The sequence below is a fragment of the Saimiri boliviensis genome, chromosome 17 (genome assembly GCF_048565385.1).
Source record: "Saimiri boliviensis isolate mSaiBol1 chromosome 17, mSaiBol1.pri, whole genome shotgun sequence".
In the NCBI taxonomy this organism is placed as follows: Eukaryota; Metazoa; Chordata; class Mammalia; order Primates; family Cebidae; genus Saimiri; species Saimiri boliviensis.
In genome coordinates this window covers 5706643-5728510 of record NC_133465.1, presented here as the reverse complement: position 1 = coordinate 5728510, position 21868 = coordinate 5706643, and the positions used below count along the sequence as shown (strand labels likewise).

At 46.4% G+C, this 21868-nt stretch overlaps 1 protein-coding gene across 1 annotated transcript in view; it reads left to right on the top strand.

Annotated features, from left to right (window-relative positions):
• Positions 1 to 211: 211 nt before the first annotated feature.
• YPEL2 (yippee like 2) overlaps positions 212 to 21868 on the top strand; it is a 48082-nt gene continuing 26425 nt past the window's right edge. Inside the window, exon 1 of the mRNA XM_039476731.2 lies at positions 212 to 516. Coding sequence (XP_039332665.1) covers positions 400 to 516 — 117 coding nt within the window. The 5' untranslated portion in view covers positions 212 to 399. The remainder of the gene's footprint in view (positions 517 to 21868) is intronic.

Sequence of the window (21868 nt, the reverse complement as noted above, 5' to 3'; positions counted from 1 at the left end):
AGAAAAGCAGTGAGACTGGAGTCTCCAGTGGTTTCTTTCTCATTCATTGGATATCTTGGGCATGATTCAAAGAACAAAGAAGTGGGTCATTTGATTCTAGACGTGTTGTCTGTCCTCTTCACAGGTGGCGGTGGACTCTGCTTGCTTTGTAGGGAGCCCTGCTCCATCAGCCAATGTTAGTCCTCTTCCCTTGATGTTACAGGCTGCTGAGAACTAGCCCTAGACCTCTGCGTGAGGGTTCTTCTGCCGAAGACATCACCAGCGTGTGGAGCCTGCCCCACACCCACCCGCTGCCAAACCACGGCCTTTACCTGTGTCTTCCGCTGTTTCCCGTGCGACCCATCCTGTGGGAGTGCCTCGTGGGCTGCCCCAGAGTTCACCCCACACTCAGCAGCGCCAATGGTGAAGATGACAAGATCGAAGACTTTCCAGGCATATCTGCCCTCCTGCCACCGGACCTACAGCTGCATTCACTGCAGAGCTCACTTGGCCAATCATGATGAACTAATTTCCAAGGTACACTTTTCTAGCAGGCCTCCCTTGCCTACCCCGGGGAGGGCGCTTGGTGCTCCTAAGGTTACCGAGGTTTACAGGCTCTCACGAGACACCGGAATACTTGTACTTCACCTTTGTACAGGGAGGGGTGACCTACATGACTGTCTCAGTCAACCGAGAAATAACTCTGAGTTGGAGGGACAGGGTAGTAGTTTAATTTGTTATTTTGGAAATGAAGTGTCATCCTTGTTGGAGGCTTTGGGGGCTGGCAGCTTGCAGGCCAGAGAAGGGAAGGGGTGGGGATTGACGGAGCCATGTGCTCAGCTGGCTTGGTTTAGGTTGGCGGATGAAGAGTGAAGAGTGCTGTCTGCTCACAAGTTGAATTCTAAGAAAGCAGGGGGATGTCGTATAAGAGGGGTTTCTTAACAAGATGAGAGAGCCCCCATGAAGTTATGAGACTGTGGAATTACTAAAATGGGTGGCCTTTGGCAGGGACCAAAAGGGGCTTGTTGAAGAGCTGACCCTCTGGCCTGTGGAGGCCTTTGTGGCTTATACATGAGATAAGAATGGAACCCTGTTTTTCCTGAGGTGCTTAGGCAGCTGCTTTCTAAAGTTGGGGTTGGGGGATTATTAATAAGTAAAGAAATCAACAGGCCAGTTGTGCGATTCAGAAAATGAATCCTTCAAGCAGCATTCTTGGGGGAACTGCTTCCCTCCTGGCCCTGGATTCCCAGGGGAGGAGGAACAGGTTTTACTAGGCTGCATGACAAAGAGAAAGAGATCATGGGAGACTTTTTCTTTAAAAAATCGTCTTGGGGAAAAAAAAAAAAGGAAAAAATAAAAAAAACAAAAAGTAAAAAACATCTTAACCCAGAACCTGCACTTCATTGCCATTAAAGTAAAAACAAGCCAACCCACCTTTATGCAGACCCAGACAGCGTTTTGTTTCGTTTTTACATCAGTATTTTTCATCTGTTTGTAAGAGCTGCTGGAAAAGGTGGCTGTTTTGCTTTCTGTGCCTCTGGTTTGGTAGCCCTAGCCGGAAAGAAATGAAGGATCTAGTCAGTGCTTGTCGAGCAGTCCTCCTCAGCTGGCTGATTTGACCTGGGAAGAAGACCTCTGAAGAAAACTGCCCGTACAACCACATCTGTAGTAGTGAGGATTTTCAGATCAGGCCTGAGGACCAAACCCCTCGTTCTGGCGCACCCCAGGGCCTAAGGTGACCACAGAGCTTGAAACATACAGCCTCTTAGAGTCCTGTCCTCTGGCCAGACTCTCACACTGCCCCACGTTCCTTTCTTTACAGTTCTGCTCATTCCTTTCCTTTATGCAGCTATGTTTCAGCCAGCCTTTAGCTTCCTTCTCAGCTTTCCTTTGTATTTTGGGGAACCCCTTGAGCCTGGAAGTTTGAATGTGAGGAGGTGTCAGTGAGAGAAGAGAGGAGTTGGTCTCCTGGGCATTTGAACTGGGTTTGCGAAGTTGGAGGGGAATTGTGAGTTGTCTTTTTTTTTTTTTTTTTTGAAATCTCCAGAGAAATTGTCTACTAGGGAAGCCAAGGCATAATTTTTTTTTAATACAAGGAAGGTATTTTAATACAATAAGGTATTTTAGCCCCATCTATGTACTAAAAACTGCAACTTGACACTTTATAAATGTTCTCTCACTTAACCTTCATGTGAAGTCTTTAAGGTAGGTGACATGAGTCATATTTTATGCGGATGAAGAAGCTGAAACTCATAAAACTTGTCCAAGATGTCAAATCAGAGGTTCAGAGAAGACTGATTACTCGGAGTGGGTGTTCAGGAGGGATTGCTGGAGGAGGTGATTCTTTGATCTGGCCCTTGTAAGATGGGCAGAAGCTGACTATGTGGAGATGGCAATGGCCCTTAAGAATGTGTGTCTTTTCTCTTTGGCCTGGTATACAGGGCCTTTGACAGTTTGGTAGGGTCTAGCTTTTTCTTGTTAGGTCTCCAGCTGGTTCTCTACTTTGTTTTAGCCGCTCAGAACTAAGCCACATTCCCTGAATATGCAGGTAGGGGTATTTCAGGGCTCTGTGCTGTAGTCAAGAGTGTCCCTTCTCCTTCACCTCCCTCCTCTTTTCTCCTGAGCTCTTTCTCACATGTCCTTGGGCCATCGCCCGTATCAGCTTTGTGTCTCAGGGTCAGAACCTGACCCATGGCCAGAGCTCAGTGAATGATAAATGAATAGATGGAGGTTGAGCCTTGGAGAAGACAAGTAATGAGAAAAAAAAAAAATACTTTGTTGGCCTCACGTCCTTCCTCTGCTTTTTGGGGCAGAAAGGCTCATTCACCAGTCCAGGCCAAAGTCAGCACAGGCTTCAGTTTCATTGGCTCAGGCCGGTACACAGATGGGGTGCATTAGAGCTTGATGATTTAAAGGGTTGGGTGAAATGCCTGACTGTGGGGAAAGTGTGAGGGAGCTGTGGCTGGCATTGCACAAAGATTCCTTTATTTCACTCCACAGCCACCCCCGGCATTAAATAATCTATAGATTCTTATGCAGGTCTGCCTAATGGAAAGATCATTGCCCCAGCCTCCTCCTTGGAAAATAGGCCTTTCTTTTCATTTTTCCCCCTCCTCTCTTCCATTTAAGAAAGTTCAAGGAGAGAATGTCTCTCCTGTTCTCCTCTCTTGACTTAATCTCCTATGCAGTTTCAGAATCTGCCCAGTGGGAGTTAGGAGCTAGGAAGCAGATAACTGGAGCTGGAGCAGCAGTGTAATTAAATGATACTTTGTACTGGTAATAGGGCCTTTCATCTGAAAGCTTGACATTTGTTTAGTGCAAAAAAAAAGAAAAAAGAAAAAAATGTGAGTGCTTTCGTTATGAAGAAGGGGACACAAAGGTCTGAGTGTGTGACCAGCAGCAAACTGGGACTAGGACTGGAACATCAGGCTCCTTCCTATCAGTGTGCCTAAGCCTACATGGAAATGTACAGTTAAACAGTTTTTGAGAACAGCTGGGGTCTTGTATTGCCATGGTGGTGGAAAGAATCCTGCACCAGGCTTTCTGCCTTCCCAGCTTGCTCTAGATCCCTAGAGGCCCTGGTTGTCTGCAGCCAACTATCCAATTTCCAAGCCTCAGTTTCTCGCTCATAAAACAGGTAAAATAATGTTTACTGTGTTTAAGGCTCTCTTAGTCCATTAGGGTTGCTAAAACAAAATACCATAGACTCGTTAGCTTATAAACAACGGAAATTTGTTTCTCACAGTTCCGGAGGCTGGGAAGTCCAAGTTCAAGGTACCAGCAGTTTCAGTTCAGTGAGGGCCTACTTTCTGGCTCACAGACAGCTCCTCACTTAATCTGACATGGTAGAAGGGAGGGTTCTCTCTCTGGCCTCTTTATAAGGACACTAATCCCATTCACAAGAGCTTTGCCTGATGAGCTCATCACCTCTCAAAGGCCTGATCTTAGGGGTGAGCATTTCAACAACATATGAATTTTGGGGAGGCATTCAGACCATAGCAAATGTCTCTAGCAGCCAGCACTTAACTGTGTGCTCACCATGTGCTATCCCCATAACAGTCCTGTGGAGTAGGCATACCTTACTTGGGGGAGCAGGTTTATCTCATTGGATTGTTATGAGTCTCAGATGAGGTCATGGGCATGTGGGTGGTTTGCAAATTACAAAGCTCTCTGTAAATATAAAGTAGTCTGTTTGCTTCTCTTGGCCTTAGTGTCCAAAAGAAAAGAGCAAAAAGGCAAGAGGGTGGGTTGGAGGAGATTATTCCTGCCTGACACCAACCAGTTTTAGTTTGGCTAAGATGGCTTCACTTTAGAACCTGAAGCACAAGAGTTGGATATGAGAAGGAGTGATCAAAAGCCAAGTGTATCTGTCAAAAGGTAACATGGCATTTTCTCTGTAATATGGAAGAGAGGGTAGGGGGGAAAACTCTTTGAATTGATGGCAGAATGATCTAGGGAATGTGCTGAGGCATCCTACAATTTCTTTCTTAGGGGGTGTTGCGGTCTAAATGCTGGAGTGTTTGCATGCAGAGGTATTTTGAGTTGGCACGAGGAACTGCTCACACTGTTGTTTCTTCCCTAATGGTATAAGCCCTAGTATAAAAATATGCTTTGGTTATAAAATAATAATAGCTTCAATTGGAACAGTGAGTAGCCAGACCTAGTGAGAATAATCGAAACACTCATTTTAGTGGACGTAATCTATTATGGAAACCTGGGTCTTCACAAAGCTTTTGTATGAAAATTTTTTGTCTGTTGTCCTGCCTTTGCCTCCCTCCTGCCAACCCCTTGATGGCATTGTGGAGTTGGCCATTTAGGAATGATACGTTGGGTTAATTTATCACAAACCCACTTTGGGGATTTGTGACTTCATGCCAACACAGGGTTGCTTTAGTGCTCTGGGTCCCAGAGGAAAGGGGTGGTAGGAACTGTAGAATGGGTATGCAGTGGACGTGGGATGAGGAAACCTTTTGCTTAGTCTGCAAGACTATTTACGTTATTATTATTACTATTTTGAAATGAAGTCTCGCTCTGTCGCCCAGACTGGAGTGCGGTGGCACGATCTCAGCTCACTGCAGCTTCCACCTCTCGGGTTCAAGCCATTCTCCTGCCTCAGCCTCCTGAGTAGCTGGGATTACAGTCGCCCACCACCACACCCAGCTAATTTTTGTATTTTTAGTAGAGATGGGTTTTCACCGTGTGGGCCAGGATAGTCTCCATCTCTTAACCTCGTGATCTACCCGCCTCAGCCTTCCAAAGTGCTGGGATTACAGGCATTTGGCCTACAGTATTGTTATATCAGATCTAAAGGTCAGATTATCTTCTGGTGACAAATAAGGCATTCCCAGAATTACCGATCATCTCGTTCAAGCCTCTCTTCATGAGGAAACAAGTCATGGGTGACTCAGTGACCAGCCTGAGGTCACACAGCCTCAGAACCAGGGCCGTCTACCTTGTACCCCTCCACGGTGTTCTGTGTGAGGAGCCCTGGCCTGACTTGTTTTCAGGCTCTGGGCAGTCCTGCTGAGGTCGGGAGCATTTAGGACGCAGGTGGTTTTGGTCCTGGGGGGTTCCATCGGGCTGGCAGTGGTGACATTAGGTTTTCCCTTCCTGTCTAGAGATTAGATGCGGCATTGCTTTGAGAAGAGTCAGGGAGTGAGATGTTCTGAAGCCTTGTATTGATCTAGTGGCTGCCAAGGTAGACTCTGCCCTCAGTTTCCCAGATCTGGCTCTGAGCCCTCCTGTTCTACACCAGTGTAGTGTAGTACCCAGTGCAGTGGCTTAGGAGCAGTGCTACGGAGGGAGGGCTGCTGTGGAAGCACCGAGATCTGCCCCGTTCTCTCCTGTCCACTCTGCCTATTAGGGCAGGGATTTGCTTCTCAATTCCCACAGCTCACCAGTTTGTTTTGTTTTGTTTTGTTTTTTCTTCTTTTGTTGAGATGGAGTCTCCCTCTGTGGACCAGGCTGTAGTACAGTGGTGTGATCTCGGCTTGCTGCAACCTCCGCTTCCTGGGTTCAAGTGATTCTCCTGCCTCAGGCTCTCAAGTAGCTGGGATCACAGGCACACACTACCATACCGGGCTAATTTTTGTATTTTTAGTAGAGACAGGATTTCACCATGTTGGTCAGGCTGGTCTCAAACTCCTGATCTCCAGTGATCTGCTTGCTTTGGCCTCCCAAAGTGTTGGGATTATAGGCGTGAGCCACGGCGCCTGGCCAGTTTGTGTTTTTAATGTACAATAAAACCACTCTCTAAAATCTTGATGGAATTATGTATGTCCTGAAAACTTCATGTAAATAATAAATACAGGAACATAATTTCTAAGACTCCCCTCATTTCTTTTTTTCTCTAGGTGCCCTGGAAAAAGGTATAGTGAGCGTTGAGTTACATCATTAGTAGTGCTGTTAGTGACTGCTGTGTCACGTTTAGACATCCAAATGTATAAAGAACATGCACAGTGTAATCAGACCAGAATGCTAGTTAGCAAAAATTAAAAATAAAGAAAAGAAATAATAAAAAAAAAAGAATCTCTACAATATGAGATGTAGCTCGTAAAGATAATTGTTCTATGGACTTACCTAACTTGCAAAATAGATACTTTGAGCTCTAGTTTTGTGAACTGAGCTCTAATTTTTTGAGATCCAGTGGCTATATGACATAATGATTTTTACAAAAACATGCCCGCATAAAATTCATATTTATTTTTTAAGAGGAGGGAAAAAACAGATTGCAGGCATAAATGTCTATCTAAAAAAGTAAACCTTTTGTTTCTAGAATAGTGGGAGCTGGCTCTTTACCAGAGCAATGGTGCTAAGAAACAGAAGAGTGGGAACAGCTGCTCTGTATGGCCCAAGATTTAGTGGGTGCCTCTGCCGCTTTGCTGTTGAATGCTAGTATCTCTTTTCTTTTTTTTTTTTTTTTGAGATGGAGTCTCACTCTGTTGCCCAGACTGGAGTGTAGTGGCGTGATGTCGGCTCACTGCAACCTCTGCCTCCTGGGTTCAAGAGAGTCTCCTGTCTCAGCCTTCTGAGTCTCTGGGATTGCAGGTGTGCATGACCACGCCCGGCTAATTTTGGTAGTTTTAGTAGAGACGGGTTTTGCCATGTTGGCCAGGCTGGTCTCGAATCCCTGAACTCAAGTGATCTGCCTGCCTCGGCCTCCCAAAGTGCTAGGATTAGAGATGTGAGCCACTGCACCCAGCCATGTCAGTGTTTCTTAAACGTCACGTCTAAGCTATAGCCAAGGCAGAAGGGACAAATTATGGATGAGTTCCAGCACAACCCAATAAGCGCAGTTTCAAGACATGCTCTACCATTTTGGCATTTATAAAGAGAATCACATTTCCCAACCTAAAATTACTTAATTCTTTTCTTCAACTGTGTGACCTTTGGAAGCCCTGTCTCCTACTAATGAATCATTAGCTCTTTTGTACTACTCTAGAAGTATCTGTTGACCACCCAGGAAGGGGTGACAGGTGAATCAAGTCTGTACAGAATGTCTCCAAACAAAGGGATGTGGTTACTTTACAGTGTTTCTTGGTGAAAAGAAATGATTTGGGGCTTGTAAAATATAGTATCTTATGGTATCTTTCTTCCATAGGGGCAGAGATTGAACCTGTTCAGGATGAAAAGAGCCATAAATTAGGCTGGGATTTTTTTTTTTTTTCTTTTTTTTTGAGACAAAGTCTCATTCTGTCACCCAGGCTATAGTGCAGTGGTGCAATCTTGGCTCACTGCAATCTCCACCTCCCGGGTTCAAGCATTTCTTGTGCCTCAGCCCCCTGAGTAGCTGGAATTATAGGCGTGTATCACCATGCCCAGATAATTTTTGTATTTTTATTAGAGACGAGGTTTCACTCTGTTGGCCAGGCTGGTCTCGAACTCCTGACCTTAAGCGATCCACCTGCGTTGGCCTGCCAAAGTGCTGGGATTACAGATGAGAGCCACTGTGCCCAGATTGAGATAATTTGTATAGCACAATTGGTCCAAAGTGGGACCATTTTAACTGGATCTCAAGAGTTTCTGGCGTATGTGGGTGCTGGCAATGGGGACTGTGCCTATACTTGCTCTTTTCATCTTATAGATTCCACTCTGTCTTTACACAAATCCTGATTATGTACTCTGCTGTGTGTGTACATAGCACTATTTTATTTTATTTTTTTAAAGACGGGGTTTCACCATGTTGGTCAGGCTGGTCTTGAACTCCCAACCTCAGGTGATCTGCCCGCCTTGGCCTCCAAAGTGCTTGGATTACAGACGTGAGCCACCGCGCCCGGCCCATAACACTATTTTAGATACTATAATACTATCCTCAAAGATTTTGTTCTCAAGGAACTTTTATCCTAGTTTGGGAAATAATAGATTCATGTTATGCCTTCTTGAAGTTTCTGCTTCATCTTGTGTTTCTTTTAAAGTAATTATCACAGTATGATGACGCATGTTTCCCATTAGCCTGTGAATTACTTGAAGAGACGATTGTGATATCATTTTTGGGTCTCTAGCAGCAGCACAGCTTCTAAGACTGGTAGATTCTCAGTGAATATCTGAGTGAAGACTTAGTACTCTAAGATAGAGATCTTTATCAGTGAGTTTCAATCTGGGTCTATGGACTGGCTTCAGGGAATCCATGAAATTGCATGTATATTTTTCTAGGGAGGGTTTCATGGCTTTCCTCAGGCTCTCCACCAAAGATACTGTTGGTCAAAAAAAGGAAACACACACACACACACACACACACACACACACACACACACACACATGCAAACACAGTATCAAACTTCTAGAAAATGCAGTTCTGGGAAGACTTGTTGGAAGAAGTGACATTGACCTGTGCCTGGAAGCAGAAGCCTCAAATGATGGGGAGGAGCTGGTAAAAGGAGCAGCAGGAACAAAGAGCCAGAGGCAGGGAGCAGCCTTTCTTTGGGTAGAGGTTGAAAAATTGTGAAAACACATTGAAAGTGTAGGTTGAAGTCAGATTATTAGAATAGAAGCTAGGATGTTATCCCATTGACAGCTGGATGCTACTGAAAACTTTTTTTTTTTTTTTTTTTTTTTTTGAGACAGAGTTTTGCTCTTGTTACCCAGACTGGAGTGCAATGGCACGATCTCGGCTCACCGCAACCTCCGCCTCCTGGGTTCAAGCAATTCTCCTGCCCCAGCCTCCTGAGTAGCTGGGATTACAGGCACGCACCACCATGCCCAGCTAATTTTTTGTATTTTTAGTAGAGACGGGGTTTCACCGTGATGACTAGGATGGTCTCGATCTCTCGACCTCGTGATCCACCCGCCTCGGCCTCCCAAAGTGCTGGGATTACAGGCTTGAGCCACCGCACCCGGCTGCTACTGAAAACTTTTAAGCAAGCGATGACATGACCAGCAAATGGTCAGTGTTGCCGTGGTATGGTAGGTGAACTAGCGAGGAAGAGACTAGAATGGAGCAAGTGCTGTCTGTCCATTGCAGTGGTCTGAATGTGTTCCAGGCACATGGTGGTCATTCAGCAAATACTCCTTGACCACTGCTTGGCAAAAGAAATAGAAGCATTCTATGGTTTTTTAAAAAATTGTCTTTATCATTGGTAGGCATGGACAAGGGGAATTGAGTTCAGGAAGTCACATGCTTTAGATGGGAGGCAGACCTGTCCCACAGTCAGTCACGCCTGCTCCCTGTGAAAATTAATGATCTGGGTACACGTAGACTTGCTCACCAATTTAGTATCAAGGGAGCTGCTGGGACCAAATCTGGTGAATCATCTTTATGTTTTGTTTCTCTTTTGCTGCAGACTGCAGGCAGCTGGAGCACAAAATCTGCTCAAATGTGATTCTTTCTATGTGGTTACTTTAAATACCAAAAGGAAACGTTGACTTGAGTGATGAGGCGTACCCTGAAAATTAACTCTGTGGTTTGCAGATAGATGCCTTTAAGGTTCCAGTCATAAGATCGGTTTGTGTATTAGTGTCTAGGCTCTCAGCAGGGGCACTGGTAATCAAGCTTGTGTTCCCAGTCGAAATCCAAAGAAACGCATTTTCATCAGGGTGTTCACTCTGGGAAGCAAGAAGGGAGTGCAGGATCCCTTTGTTTCTGTTTGAGCAATGGCATTCCCTCTGGCCTCTGGATTGGTAAGTCTGTACCATTGCTAGCTTGGGTGTTTGTATTTGGGGGCCTGACTAGAATCCACGGTCGTACACTGCTTGTTCAGTTCAATATTTCTTGTGCTTTAAACAACATTGAAACCTGGATGGTAGAGATAAGGAGATGACTCCTGCATTTAAAGAGCCTGTGGTCTTTAGGAAACATGGGAATGCAAGGCTCACCACGGAGGATAGAAGAACGTTGCAGACGAGGTTGTTTGGTGTTGTAACAAACACACAAGATGTAAAATCTACATTGCCGCTATTAGCTATTATTTATTGAACCCCTTCTTAGTTTTTTGTTTGTTTGTTTGTTTGTTTTGAGATAGAGTCTCTCACCCAGGCTAGAGTGCAGTGGCACAATCTTGGCTCACTGCAACCTCCGTCTCCCCGGTTCAAGTGATTCTCCTGCCTCAGCCTCCTGAGTAGCTGGAATTACAGGCGTGCACCACCATGCCTGGCTAATTTTTGTATTTTTAGTAGAGACAGGGTTTCACCGTGTTGGTCTTGAACTGCTGACCTTGTGATCCACCTGCCTCGGCCTCCCAAAGTGGTGGGATTACAGGCGTGACCCACCGCGCCTGGCCTGTTTTTTGTTTTTATGTATAGACAAGGTCTCACTCTGTTCCCTAGGCTGTTCTAAAACTCCTGACCTCAAGTGGACCTCCCAAAGTGTTGGGATTATAGGTGAGCCACCACGCTGGTGCTAAAGACTCGTGGGGGTTTTTGTTGCTGTTGTTTTATTTTTTTTAAGATGGAGTCCCATTCTGTTGCCCAGGCTGGAGTGCAAAGGCACCATCTCTCCTCACTGCAACCTCCAGCTTTTGTGTTCAAGCAGTTCTCCTGCCTCAGCCTCCCGAGTGGCTGGGATTATAGGCACATGCCACCACACCTGGCTAATTTTTGTATTTTTAGTGGAGATGTGGTTTCACCATGTTGGCCAGGCCGGTCTCGATCTCCTGACTTGACCTCAAGTGATCCGCCCGCCTTGGCTTCCCAAAATGCTGAGATTACAGGCGTGAGCCACCACACCCAGCCCAACACTTTTCTCTTTATTGAGCACCTACTGTGTGCCAGGAACTCCTTTAGGTATTTTGCTTACTGCATCACTTACTTTACAACATCCTTTCAAGGTGGGGATTAAGGCCATAGGTTACCAAGAAGCCTGTTGGGTCTGGATTCAGATCTGCGCATGGCGCTTTTTGCTACCACTTGGCAATGTGGCCTAGGCTCTTTGCACGTTGCCTATTTTATGGTCTACTCAGTAATACTTGTGGCAAACCCCACCTTTCTTCCCTTCTGTCATTTCCCTTGCCTTGGTGAATCCTTCTCCTTTCCTCTCTGTTTATTCACTTCCTACCCATTCTTGAAGACCAGCTCACGTATTTTTTTCTTCCAGTAAGTCTTACTGATTTATAGGATGCTCCTCTCAAGTGTCTGTCGAAATCACCGTCTAGTTGTTCATTTGGAAATTAATGACTGTCTTGTGGTGTGGCCTGCGTTATTATCGTTACTTGCACTTTTTATATATAATTGTCTTGCTTCCTAACAAGATTCTCAATGTCCTGGAGTCATACGTGCTTAGAACTTTATGGCTGGGGTTGCCTTTGAACCTGGAGTTTCTAGTTCAACTCCTCATTTTGCAGATTAGGAAACCAAGGCCCAGAGAGAAACCAAGGGCCTCTTGAGTTTGTACTTTGCCACCTCCTTCCCACCACACCACCTTGCACATAGCAGATGCTTGTAAGTGCCGGAGGGAGCCCTGGGAGAGGGCCGGCGGCTGGGAGATTGAAAAGATCAAGCGGTATGATCTTGGACAAAACGGATCACCTCTCTGTCTCTCCCTTTTTTTCATTTATCCAAATGAGTGCAACAGGTTAGACTGTCTTTAAATTTCCTTTTACCTCCCCCACATCTTCTGAGTCTAATGTGGTAGCATCGGATATGAGACCATATAACATAGCAGCTCATGGTATAACCTCTGAGCCAGACCGTCTGGGTTCCAACCCTGGCTTATTCATTTGGTAGCTGTGTACAGTAGGTAATCCCTCTGTGTCTTCTGTGTCTTTTTTGTTTGTTTGTTTTGTTTCGTTTTGAGACAGAATCTTGCTCTGTCGCCCAGGCTAGAGGCTAGAGTGCAACAATGGTGTGATCTCAGTTCACTGGACCCTCCGCTTCCCGGGTTCAAGCAGTTCTCCTCCTACTCAGCCTCCAAGTAGCTGCATTACAAGTGCCTGCCACCACACCCAGCTAATTTTTTTTTTTTTTTTTTTTTTTGTATTTTTAGTAGAGACAGGGTTTCACCATGTTGGCCAGGCTGGTCTGGAACTCCTGACCTCAGGTGATCCACCCACCTTGGCCTCCCAAAGTGCTGGGATTACCGGCATGAGCCACAGAGCCTGCCCCCTCCACTCTGTGTCTTAATGGCCTCAATGGTAAATGGGATTAATAATAATATTAGATACCTGATAGGATTTTTGTGAAAATTAAATGAGGTAACCAATGTGAAGTCCTGCCCCAGGGCCTGGCATATAGTAACTGCTCAATAAATGTTGGAAGCTAATGTTAGTCTATGGAAATACACGAAGGAAAGCAAATGGAAGGTGACACTCAGAACAGGGCCTGGCACCCCAAAAGGTCTAGCACACTTGTTTGTTGCCCTTCATTTTGGAGAGTCTCAGCTGTTGCTGTTGAGTTCTACAGTTGTCATCTGTGGTCTTTTGAGGCCTCTCATTATGGAGTTGCCTGTTCCTTATCCTCCCAGGGGAGCCAGCAGGTCTCAGGAGGTAGTGAAATAGCAACAGCACCTTGCACCACGGCTCTCTGGGGCCTTACCTTTCGGCAGCAGCCAGGCCTCTCTAGAATGTCAATGCAAAAGTCTCCCCCTGCCTCCTTCCCTTCCAGTCTGTCAGCTGGTTACTGTGCCTCTGACCCACCCGAGGCCCTCAATCTGCTGTGATACAGGAGCCCAGATGGCTGGAAGAGACATCTCTGGCCCAGGCAGTGAAGCAGGAGCTAAGAATTGCATGTCCGTTTGATTCCTTCTGTGACCCTTCAGGGTGGGGGGTGGGGGTATCTTTTGAAAGAAACCCTTTTCTTTATCTTAAAAAAAACAAAAACCTTTGTTTTTTTTTTTTTTAAAAAAAAAAAAACCTTTGTTTCCAAAGCACTCAGCAAAGCTGCTGTGAGGAGGGTTTGACCTGGTGACCCAGAGTATTATCTCTGGGGTAAGGACTTCCCAGCCAAGGGGAGCTTTAGCTGTTTCCCTCTTCTCCCAGGCTTATGCTGGTGGCTGGACAGTGAGTCAGAGGAGGAGGGAGAGAGGAAGAGAGGAGGAGATGCTAAAAACAACAACATCTCATCAGCCCATAAGCTCCCTCCCTTCCAGACCACAGTGATGTCAAGAGGCGGAGCAGGTGGCGCTGGTGCCCTCCTCCCCTTTTGCCCCCGACACCCTTAGGTCTTTGAAGGGGTAAGTTACGATCATCGAAAGGAAAATTCTCTATCTTTGGGGGCCCGGGAGCGCCTTTTCCTTCCTGTTAGTGTTGGCTCCACCAAAGGCAGTTTTCTGTTTCCTCACTTATCTGTTGGGAGACTAACCGCCACCTTAGCGCCCCACCAGATAAATGAGGAGACAGAAGAGTCTTTCCACGCCAAAACAAAAAATCCCTGAGTGAACCCTGCCGCACTGAGCCCTGTCATTTGTTCCGCTTTGCGTGAGCTCCTCTGACGTGCTAGACTCTGGGAACACGGTGGCAAACAGACGCAAGCGTTGCCCTCACTGAGCTCGTACCCAGTACCCTTTGCTTCCTGGGAGGCCCAGCGCCTGAAGGAGTGGCTGGTGGCAACAGAAACGAGGATCTCCTTCCTGAGCCTGGCCCCGGGGTCATCGGGGCAGCTGAAAAGCCGGCATTTCCATAGTGCTCTCCATTCAGTTTGCCTAATTTTCATGAGATGCTGAAGTGCCTGCGGCCGTGTTTTCGCTGGTGGCCCTTGTCCTCCCTCCCCAGCAGAGTGAGCTTGCCCAGCCTGGTGGGGCAGCCCCCTGTTCTTGATGCATCTTTGGAGGAATGCCTGTGTTCTCAGGACCAGGCCTCTGCCTGGCTGGGGGCTGCTGTGTTTACACTCCTGACCTTCTGAAAGCTGCCAGCTTTATCCACAGCTGGCCTTTCCCGTTTAGATGCAGAATGTTCCAAACCACAGGTGGGACTTGGAGGGGGCCTTTAAGGTTCATCCCAGACGCATTCACCTAGGAAACCTGAGGGGAGAGGAAGCCAGTGAAACTAGACTTCATTGAGCTCCTTGATGCTCGAAGCCCCAATATTTCTTGATTCTCCCCACCACCAGCAGGAGAAAACGACAACAAAAAACACAAACTTCCCTGTCTGTCTCTTTCTCTATCAAAACAAGAGGCCGGCCTGCCCCAAGTGTTGTGGGGGCAGGTGCTGGGTAAATACAGGAGAAAGGAAAGCCGATAAGATAAGGTCTGACAAATCTAGGTCACCCGGCTGCTGCCAGGCACCTGTGTGACTGGTCACCTTGAAACTGACGGGAGGAGTATGGACTTTTGTTCAAGGCTCAGACTGGCTGATTTCCCGTGCCTTTGTTTGTTTATTTATTCAGTAAACATTAATTGAGTGTCACGATGTGTCAGGCTATGTATTCGGTGTTGCTGGTCCCTGTGTGCCTCTGACCGACAAAACCTCCTCCTGGATCCTAGGCCTGTAACCAGGGCTAAAAAAAGAAATGACTTCATTCAAAAGCCAGTTGGTTCACTCACTTCCAGAGTAGGGGCAGCCGGTCCCTTGGTAGAAGGGAGGGGCTGTTTGCAGTCTGGATTCCCTGTTCCTTGGGCTAGATCCAAGGGTCTGCAAAACTTTTTCTGTAAAGGCCAGATAGTAACTATTTTACGCTTTTCTGGACATATGGTCTCCACTCAAATCTGCAGCCACAGAGAATACATAAACAAATGAGCACGGATGTCTTCCAGAAAAAAATTTATTTGCAAAACAGGTGAAAGGCCCAATTTGGCTCTTGGACTGATTTACTTAACCCTGGGTAAGATGATTAGAATGACTGTTGTGAAATGGGTGTTGGAGAAATGGGTTTCTGTGATTTCAAGAGGAATCTCAAACCAGCATGGTGGCTGGTATGGAGAGTGTAGGGGTTGAGGCACCATGCTAATTGACAAGGTCTAATTGACACCCTGGTGAGAATTCCATGCCACAGGCCAGACTTTAGCCCCATCCCTCTAGCACCCACAGGTTCCCACTGTAGGTTGTAAGGTGATCAAGCCAGATAGGGCACATAGTTTCCTACAGAGTCATCATCACTGTAATGGGAAAACAGTGTGGGGTCCTGCTGAGGGAGAGTCTGTGGCACCATTTGAAAAGCCCTGAATGAGGGTCAAGCCACCTCTGCTCCAGACCTGGCTTTGCACTAAATTTTCAGTGTGGCATTGAGCAAGTCACTTAACCTCTCTGATCACTCTGCGTATGTTGAATCTTACTGTATGAAGCACTGGGGATACAGAAATGGATGCAATGAAATTGTCTTTTTTTAAAAAAATATAGTCTCACTCTGTTTCCCAGGCTGGAGTACAGAGGTATAATCACAGCTCACTGCAGCCTCAACTTCTCAGGCTCAGGTGATCCTCCCATCTTAGCCTCCTGAGTAGCTGGGACTATAGGCATGAGCCACTAGGCCTGGCTAATTTTTGTTTTTTGTAGAGACAAGGTTTCTCCATATTGCCTAGGGTGGTCTAAAATTCTTGGGCTCAAGTGATCCGCCCACCTTGGCCTCCCAAAGTCCTGGGATTGCAGGCATGAGCCACTGCATCTGCCCCAAATTCTTGCCCTTAACTACCTTATGATCTAATGGGGAAGGTAAACAGTGATAAAATATAGTGAAACACAGTCATTCTTTCACTGTAAGTGATTGTTCTGGATGTGATGAGGGTAAAGAGCAGGATGAATATTTACTTAAAATGAGTGTTTATAAGAAAACAAGGCAAGAAAGAGGAGTCTATTCTGAGCAGAGATAGAGAAACATGACACGAGACCAAAGAGCCACAAGTAAGACAGATGGGGCGGCTGTGCTTCAAGGAAGCAGGCGTTCAGCCAGGGTGATCACGCAAGGCCTAGAAGGCCAGACGAAGGAGTTTAGAGTCAATTCTGGATACTGTGAGGAGCTGCTAAAAGGTTTTTTTTTGTTGGTTTTTCTTTGAGATGAGTCTTCCTGTGTCACCCAGGCAGGAGTGCAGTGATGTGATCTTGGCTCACTGCACCCTCTACCTCCCGGGTTCAAGAGAGTCTCTGGCACAGCCTCCCAAGTAGCTAGGATTACAGGTGCGTGCCACCACGCCCTGCTAAGTTTAGTAGAGACAGGGTTTTACCACATCGGCCAGGCCGATCTCAAACTCCTGACCTCGTGATCCACCCACCTTGGCCTCCCAAAGTGCTGGGATTACAGGCGTGAGCCACCCCACCGGGCCTGCTAAAAGATTTTAAGCAAAGGAGTGATAGGATTTTATTGAGATTGGATGAGAATGAAACATGGCTTATTTTGGAAAATCAACTTCTTTAGTTTCTGTAAACCACATATCCTTGAGCTTTGTGTGTTTATACAATGTTGGTGTTGTGGAGTAGTAAGCATTGATAACATGCCATGGCTGTTTAAATATAATCAGGCTGGGTCCTTCCCTGGTGGTGCCTTCAGGTAAACGGCAAGCAGGTAGATCACTGGCAGGCAGCAAGCAGCCAAAACTCTATGAAGAAGGCCTTTGTTAGTTCCCAGAGGTCTAGTGGGTTGCAGGGCCTGGGCAGTCCATTTTGCCTGACACTCCTGGCTTCTTGAGTAAGGCTCAGATCATTGAAAGCTGGCAGCTGCAACCCCATGTTGATGAGTTTTTCTCTAAATTTAAAGAGAGAATTCAGCTGCAGAATTCCAGTGGCTTTGGTGTAGCCATGAGGTTTGGAACAGGGCCAAGTGAAGGTGGAAATAAGTAGATTCTGCTGTCTTGCTGTATTTAGAGAATAATCGAAACTGGCATTGGAAAATGGGGATTCTTGGACAGTGATTCCCAAATCTGACAGTATATCAGAACCACCTGAGATACAAAGACAGATTGCCAGGCCCCACCCCAGAGATTCCTATTCTGAGGATCTGAGAGGGATGTGGAATCAGGGCCCTGATGGCCAAGGGAAGCAGGTCAGCCAGGACACAAGATTTAAGGAGACACTCACTCTCAGGGTTGTATAGTACGGGGTCAGCACCCCACAGCAACTGCCTCCTTAAATTTCATGTTCTTGCCTTCTGGTTCGCCTGACCCTAGTCCCAGACCCACTGGGGATCTGTATTTTAAACAAGTATCACTGTCCGGGTCTGATGCAACCAGTACTAATATTTGGGACCCACAGCTCTAGGACAAGCATTCTCAGTACTTGGAAGATACGCATGCTGTCTCTAATGTCCACTGCCTGCCATCCAGCCCTTTTCACTTACAGTAATTCCCTGGAGATCCAAAGCGTGGTTTTGACTGAGATTTATTTGAAAAAGGAGGCCTCCTTTTAATTGTTGTAACAATAGCCATAATTTTACTGGGTGTCTTATAAGGGCCAGGCACTGTGCTGGGCATGTTATGTATGAATCATGTCTTTTGCCTCATGCTAATCCAAAGAGAGATGTGCTACTCTCCATTTTCAGATGAGGAATGTGAGACTCAGACAGATTGAGTTGACCAAGGAGACCCAGCTAGGAAATGGCAGTACCAGGATTTTTCCTTTTTTAATGATTCTGATTTTTATTATCAGGTCAGAACAAATGAAATAGCAGCAAAAGGCTGTCATATAATCTGGTTTTCACTGGTCCTCAGGCCTGGCAGGCTAGAATTTAAATTCAGTCCTGATCGCAGGGTCTTCCATTAAGTGTTCTATCACAGGACCTATTTCTTGCTTTGACTAAACAGAGGAACCCAACACAAGGCCTTCTCTTGGCCCTTCTCAGGCTGTCTGCCTGGCCTTGAAATCTCCAGGTAACTCCCTGTTCCTGGCATCTTACACTCGGACCAAACATGGTACCCCAGATGGATTTTGCTGATTTGTTTATTATTTGTTTAAATAGGGTTTTCTGGCCCATCGAGCCATGGCACACAGAGGAAGGGACAGAGGAGGGGCACAGGTGGTCCTCAGCAGGGACAGAGAGTTGTCCTTCCTTAAGCTGTTTGCTCATTAACTCCCTACTCTGCTGAAACCAGACAGCAAGAGGAACTCAAGAGTCAGCAGGGCTCAGAAGCCCCAATTAACGTGTCGTCCAACTGGGTCAGTGGGAGTGACCCTGTGCAGTGGCCCTTTTTTGTTTTTTTGTTTTTGTTTTATTTTCCCCAGGGACATGTGTGCCCCAGCTCACTAGAGTAGAGCTCCCCACGCTGGGAGGAGGGGTTCCAGCCCCCAGCCAAGGGAGTTAGACCTCCTGTGAAGCACACGCCTGTCTAGTCAGTCCCTTCTTCCCTGGCCTGCTGGCTGGGCTCTGGCCGGTGTTAAGTTGCCCCAAATACACAGTCTCCTGTTTCACATCCTTAGGCAAAGATCCCATGGCCAAGGTGCCTTTCGGCTCAGCTTTCCCACCAGCTGCTCGCAGACAGATAAGCTTCTAACAGTAGGGAAGGGGGAAGGTACAGAGGTGGGTAGAACGCTGAGCAGACCCCTTTGTCAGCAAGCACAGTGGGCCCTGCAGCTCCCCAGGATCGTGTTGGATGGGGCAGGCCCTCGTTGGTGACCAGCTGTCTGTTTCCCATATACCAACTGGCAGGTGGAACATGGCTTGGCTGATGCACGATCTTACATATGCACAGGCTTTACCTTGGGGTAGAAGTTGGAGGCTGAAAGCTTGTAAGTGTCAAGAGGCGAGGAAACTCTTGTGTTCGTTGTGTGAGCTGGAGAATGCAGGGGCTGCCTGAGCCAGGCTCTGTCTTTGCATAGTCTGCCCTGGCTGTGCCAGACTCCCTGTCCAGACCTCTCAGAGATGTTTCATTCCGTGGGCTGGTTTGGACTGAGACATAGCACTGCTGCGAGACAGGAGGGAGAAGGAGCCAGTGGACAGAATGTTCTCATGCCTGGATGCACCAGCCACAGCACAGGCTGGGACCTTCGGAATTAAGATGAAACCTCTCCCCTTTCTTTAGTAATCAATATCTTTAGTAACAAATGAGATGACTACCTGGATGAACTAGCTTTAACTTACCTTTCTAAAGTGATAAACGAGCTTAAAGTGAAAATGGGAGTGATGAGGAAGTTTGCACAGTTTGCTTCACTGGTCTCACTTCTTTGGGGAATGAACACGAACTCCTAGAGCTGAACTCCCACCTCCTCCTCTCTTCCTGTCACTCGCAACCAAAGGAAGTATCTGAAACCTGCTGGCTCTAGGAATTCCTACATTATGTGGAGTTAGTGGATATCCCTGACAGTCCCCAAAGAGAGGTTCACCCATCATGGCTTCCAGAGATAACCTTGGCTGTAGGTACCAGAGTGATAGAACCCAGAAACTGAGCCTCTGTGTATAACTGAGTATCCAGAGACTTTTTTAAAAAAGTGTACAGAAAGGTAGCAATTAAATGTTTGTCTTGGAATAACCCTGGCTTCTGAATTTTCCCAGAAGCCTTAGCCTAGGGAAGATGATTAAAAATAGATCTGAGTAGCACTTCCTGCTTGGCAGATGGCTGATAGCAAATGCAAGGCTTGCGGCTGACCTTTCCTTTCTGAAATCTGCTCTGTTTCCATGATGCTAATTGAGTCCCTCTCTAGGCCCAATCAAAGACTCCTTAGCTGGTTGCAAAATAATAATAATAAAATAATAATAATAATAATACAAAAACCATGGCTTGCTGTCCTGGCTGGGCTCAGTTCATGGAGCAACATGAAAGTGCTGGAATTTGCATGGAAACACCCACTCTGTGGTCTAACTGGCTGGTCCTTGTTTAGAAAGTAACAAGTTCTGCTTTCAGATTTACTGCCCCGTGCTGCTGGAGATCCCACACCCTCTCCACTCCCTTCAGTAAGGAAATATTTGTGCATTGAAGAGTGATAAGAATGCCCTGTGTTTAGATGGCACAATAGACAATGCTCACAACACAAAGCAGATGCCTGAGAGAGGCAGGGGCTGTGTGATGTGTTCTAGGACTGTCTCTATCCCCATCCACTGTTGCCTCATACCCCAGGTTTGTAGTGAGAAGTTAAAGGAAGTGTCGTGCTTATGATAATACCCTGAGGCAGTATCAAACCATGGAACATACAGTGTATTGTTATTTTTATTATTATATGTTGCAAACATCTCAGGGCCACCATTGACTTCTCCTTGAGTTGTTATTCTCTGTAGGAAAGAGATGGATTTATAGCTGCACTGTACGGAGGAGTCCTTAGCAACAAAACAGATGGGCTTCCAGCTGTTTCATCACAATAGATGGGGGAGGTCAGTAGGGCTTCTGCTGGATTTCAAGGCCTCACAGCGTCTTCGACCTTACTTCCTCTCCACAAAAGCCCTCTGCTGTGATCAGCCTTCCTACAGTGCTCTCATCTCCTCCCGTCCCATCCATCTTCTCTGAACTCCTTTAACAGCCGCAATTTATTGCCGTTAATTACACTGCTTTAGACTTAATGTATTTTAGTCCTATTTTCTAGGTGGCTAGATGGACTAGCTATATATTTTCTTTGGTGCCCAGCAAGGCTCTGGACATGGCTGCTCATGAGCTATTTGTTGATTTATAATCACGGAGATACAGTATTTCTTCATTTAGCCCTATCACAACGTTCTGAGCCCTTCCCTTCTTATTGGACACTTGGGTTTCCCCCTAATTTTCTACCATCAGAGATTGCTTCAGTGTGACACAAAACTTTTTTTTGCCCCGAAGATGATTTTCCAGTGCCTGATATTTCACAGTGAGACAGGCACTTGTGTTGGCCAAGAAAGAAGATTGAGCACCCAAATAAGTGGAAGGGATTTGTGTTTCTATGTCTAGGGATGGAAGTCATAAGGAATTATCAGATAAGGTAGGTCATCCGATGAGCAGAAAAACTTGCTTTTTATGCAGATAAACAGGAAGTTTGAAAACATGAGAGAAGTCTGAGTCAGAAATGTTCATTTGATATGTGAACCATCTACTCTCTTGAAAATAGGGACTCACAGAATGTTCACCCTTGTGAGAGACCTTGCCCAATCTCCGCATTTCACAGGCGATGCAATCCTGGTTCAGAGTATCGGGGATCTGGCTAAGGACACCATCCTAGTTGAAGGCAGATGATCTAGCCTTGCCTGGCAGGGGTGGAGTGGGTAGTCTGGTTGTTCTGACCCAGTTATATTCCATTTCTAGAGGGAATACTGAGAAGCATCAGAGTGTGCACTTGCATTTTGGCAAGCATCCTATGCCCAAATGTTTCTTACAATTATGTGCCCATGTCTCTTTCATAAGACTCTTTGGCTATGAGTGCTTCAATCTCCAGCGTAATTCTTGATAGTCTTGATCTGTTGCCCAAGCTAGAGTGCAATGGCACAATCTCGACTCACTGCAACTTCCGCCTCCCGGGTTCAAGCGACTCTCCTGCTTCAGCCTCGTTGAGTAGCTGGGATTACAGGCACCCACCACCATACATGGCTAACTTTTGTATTTTTTAGTAGAGATGGGGTTTCGCTGTGTTGGCCAGGCTGGTCTCAAACTCCTGATCCACCCGCCTCAGCCTCCCAGAGTGCTGGGATTACAGGCATGAGCCAC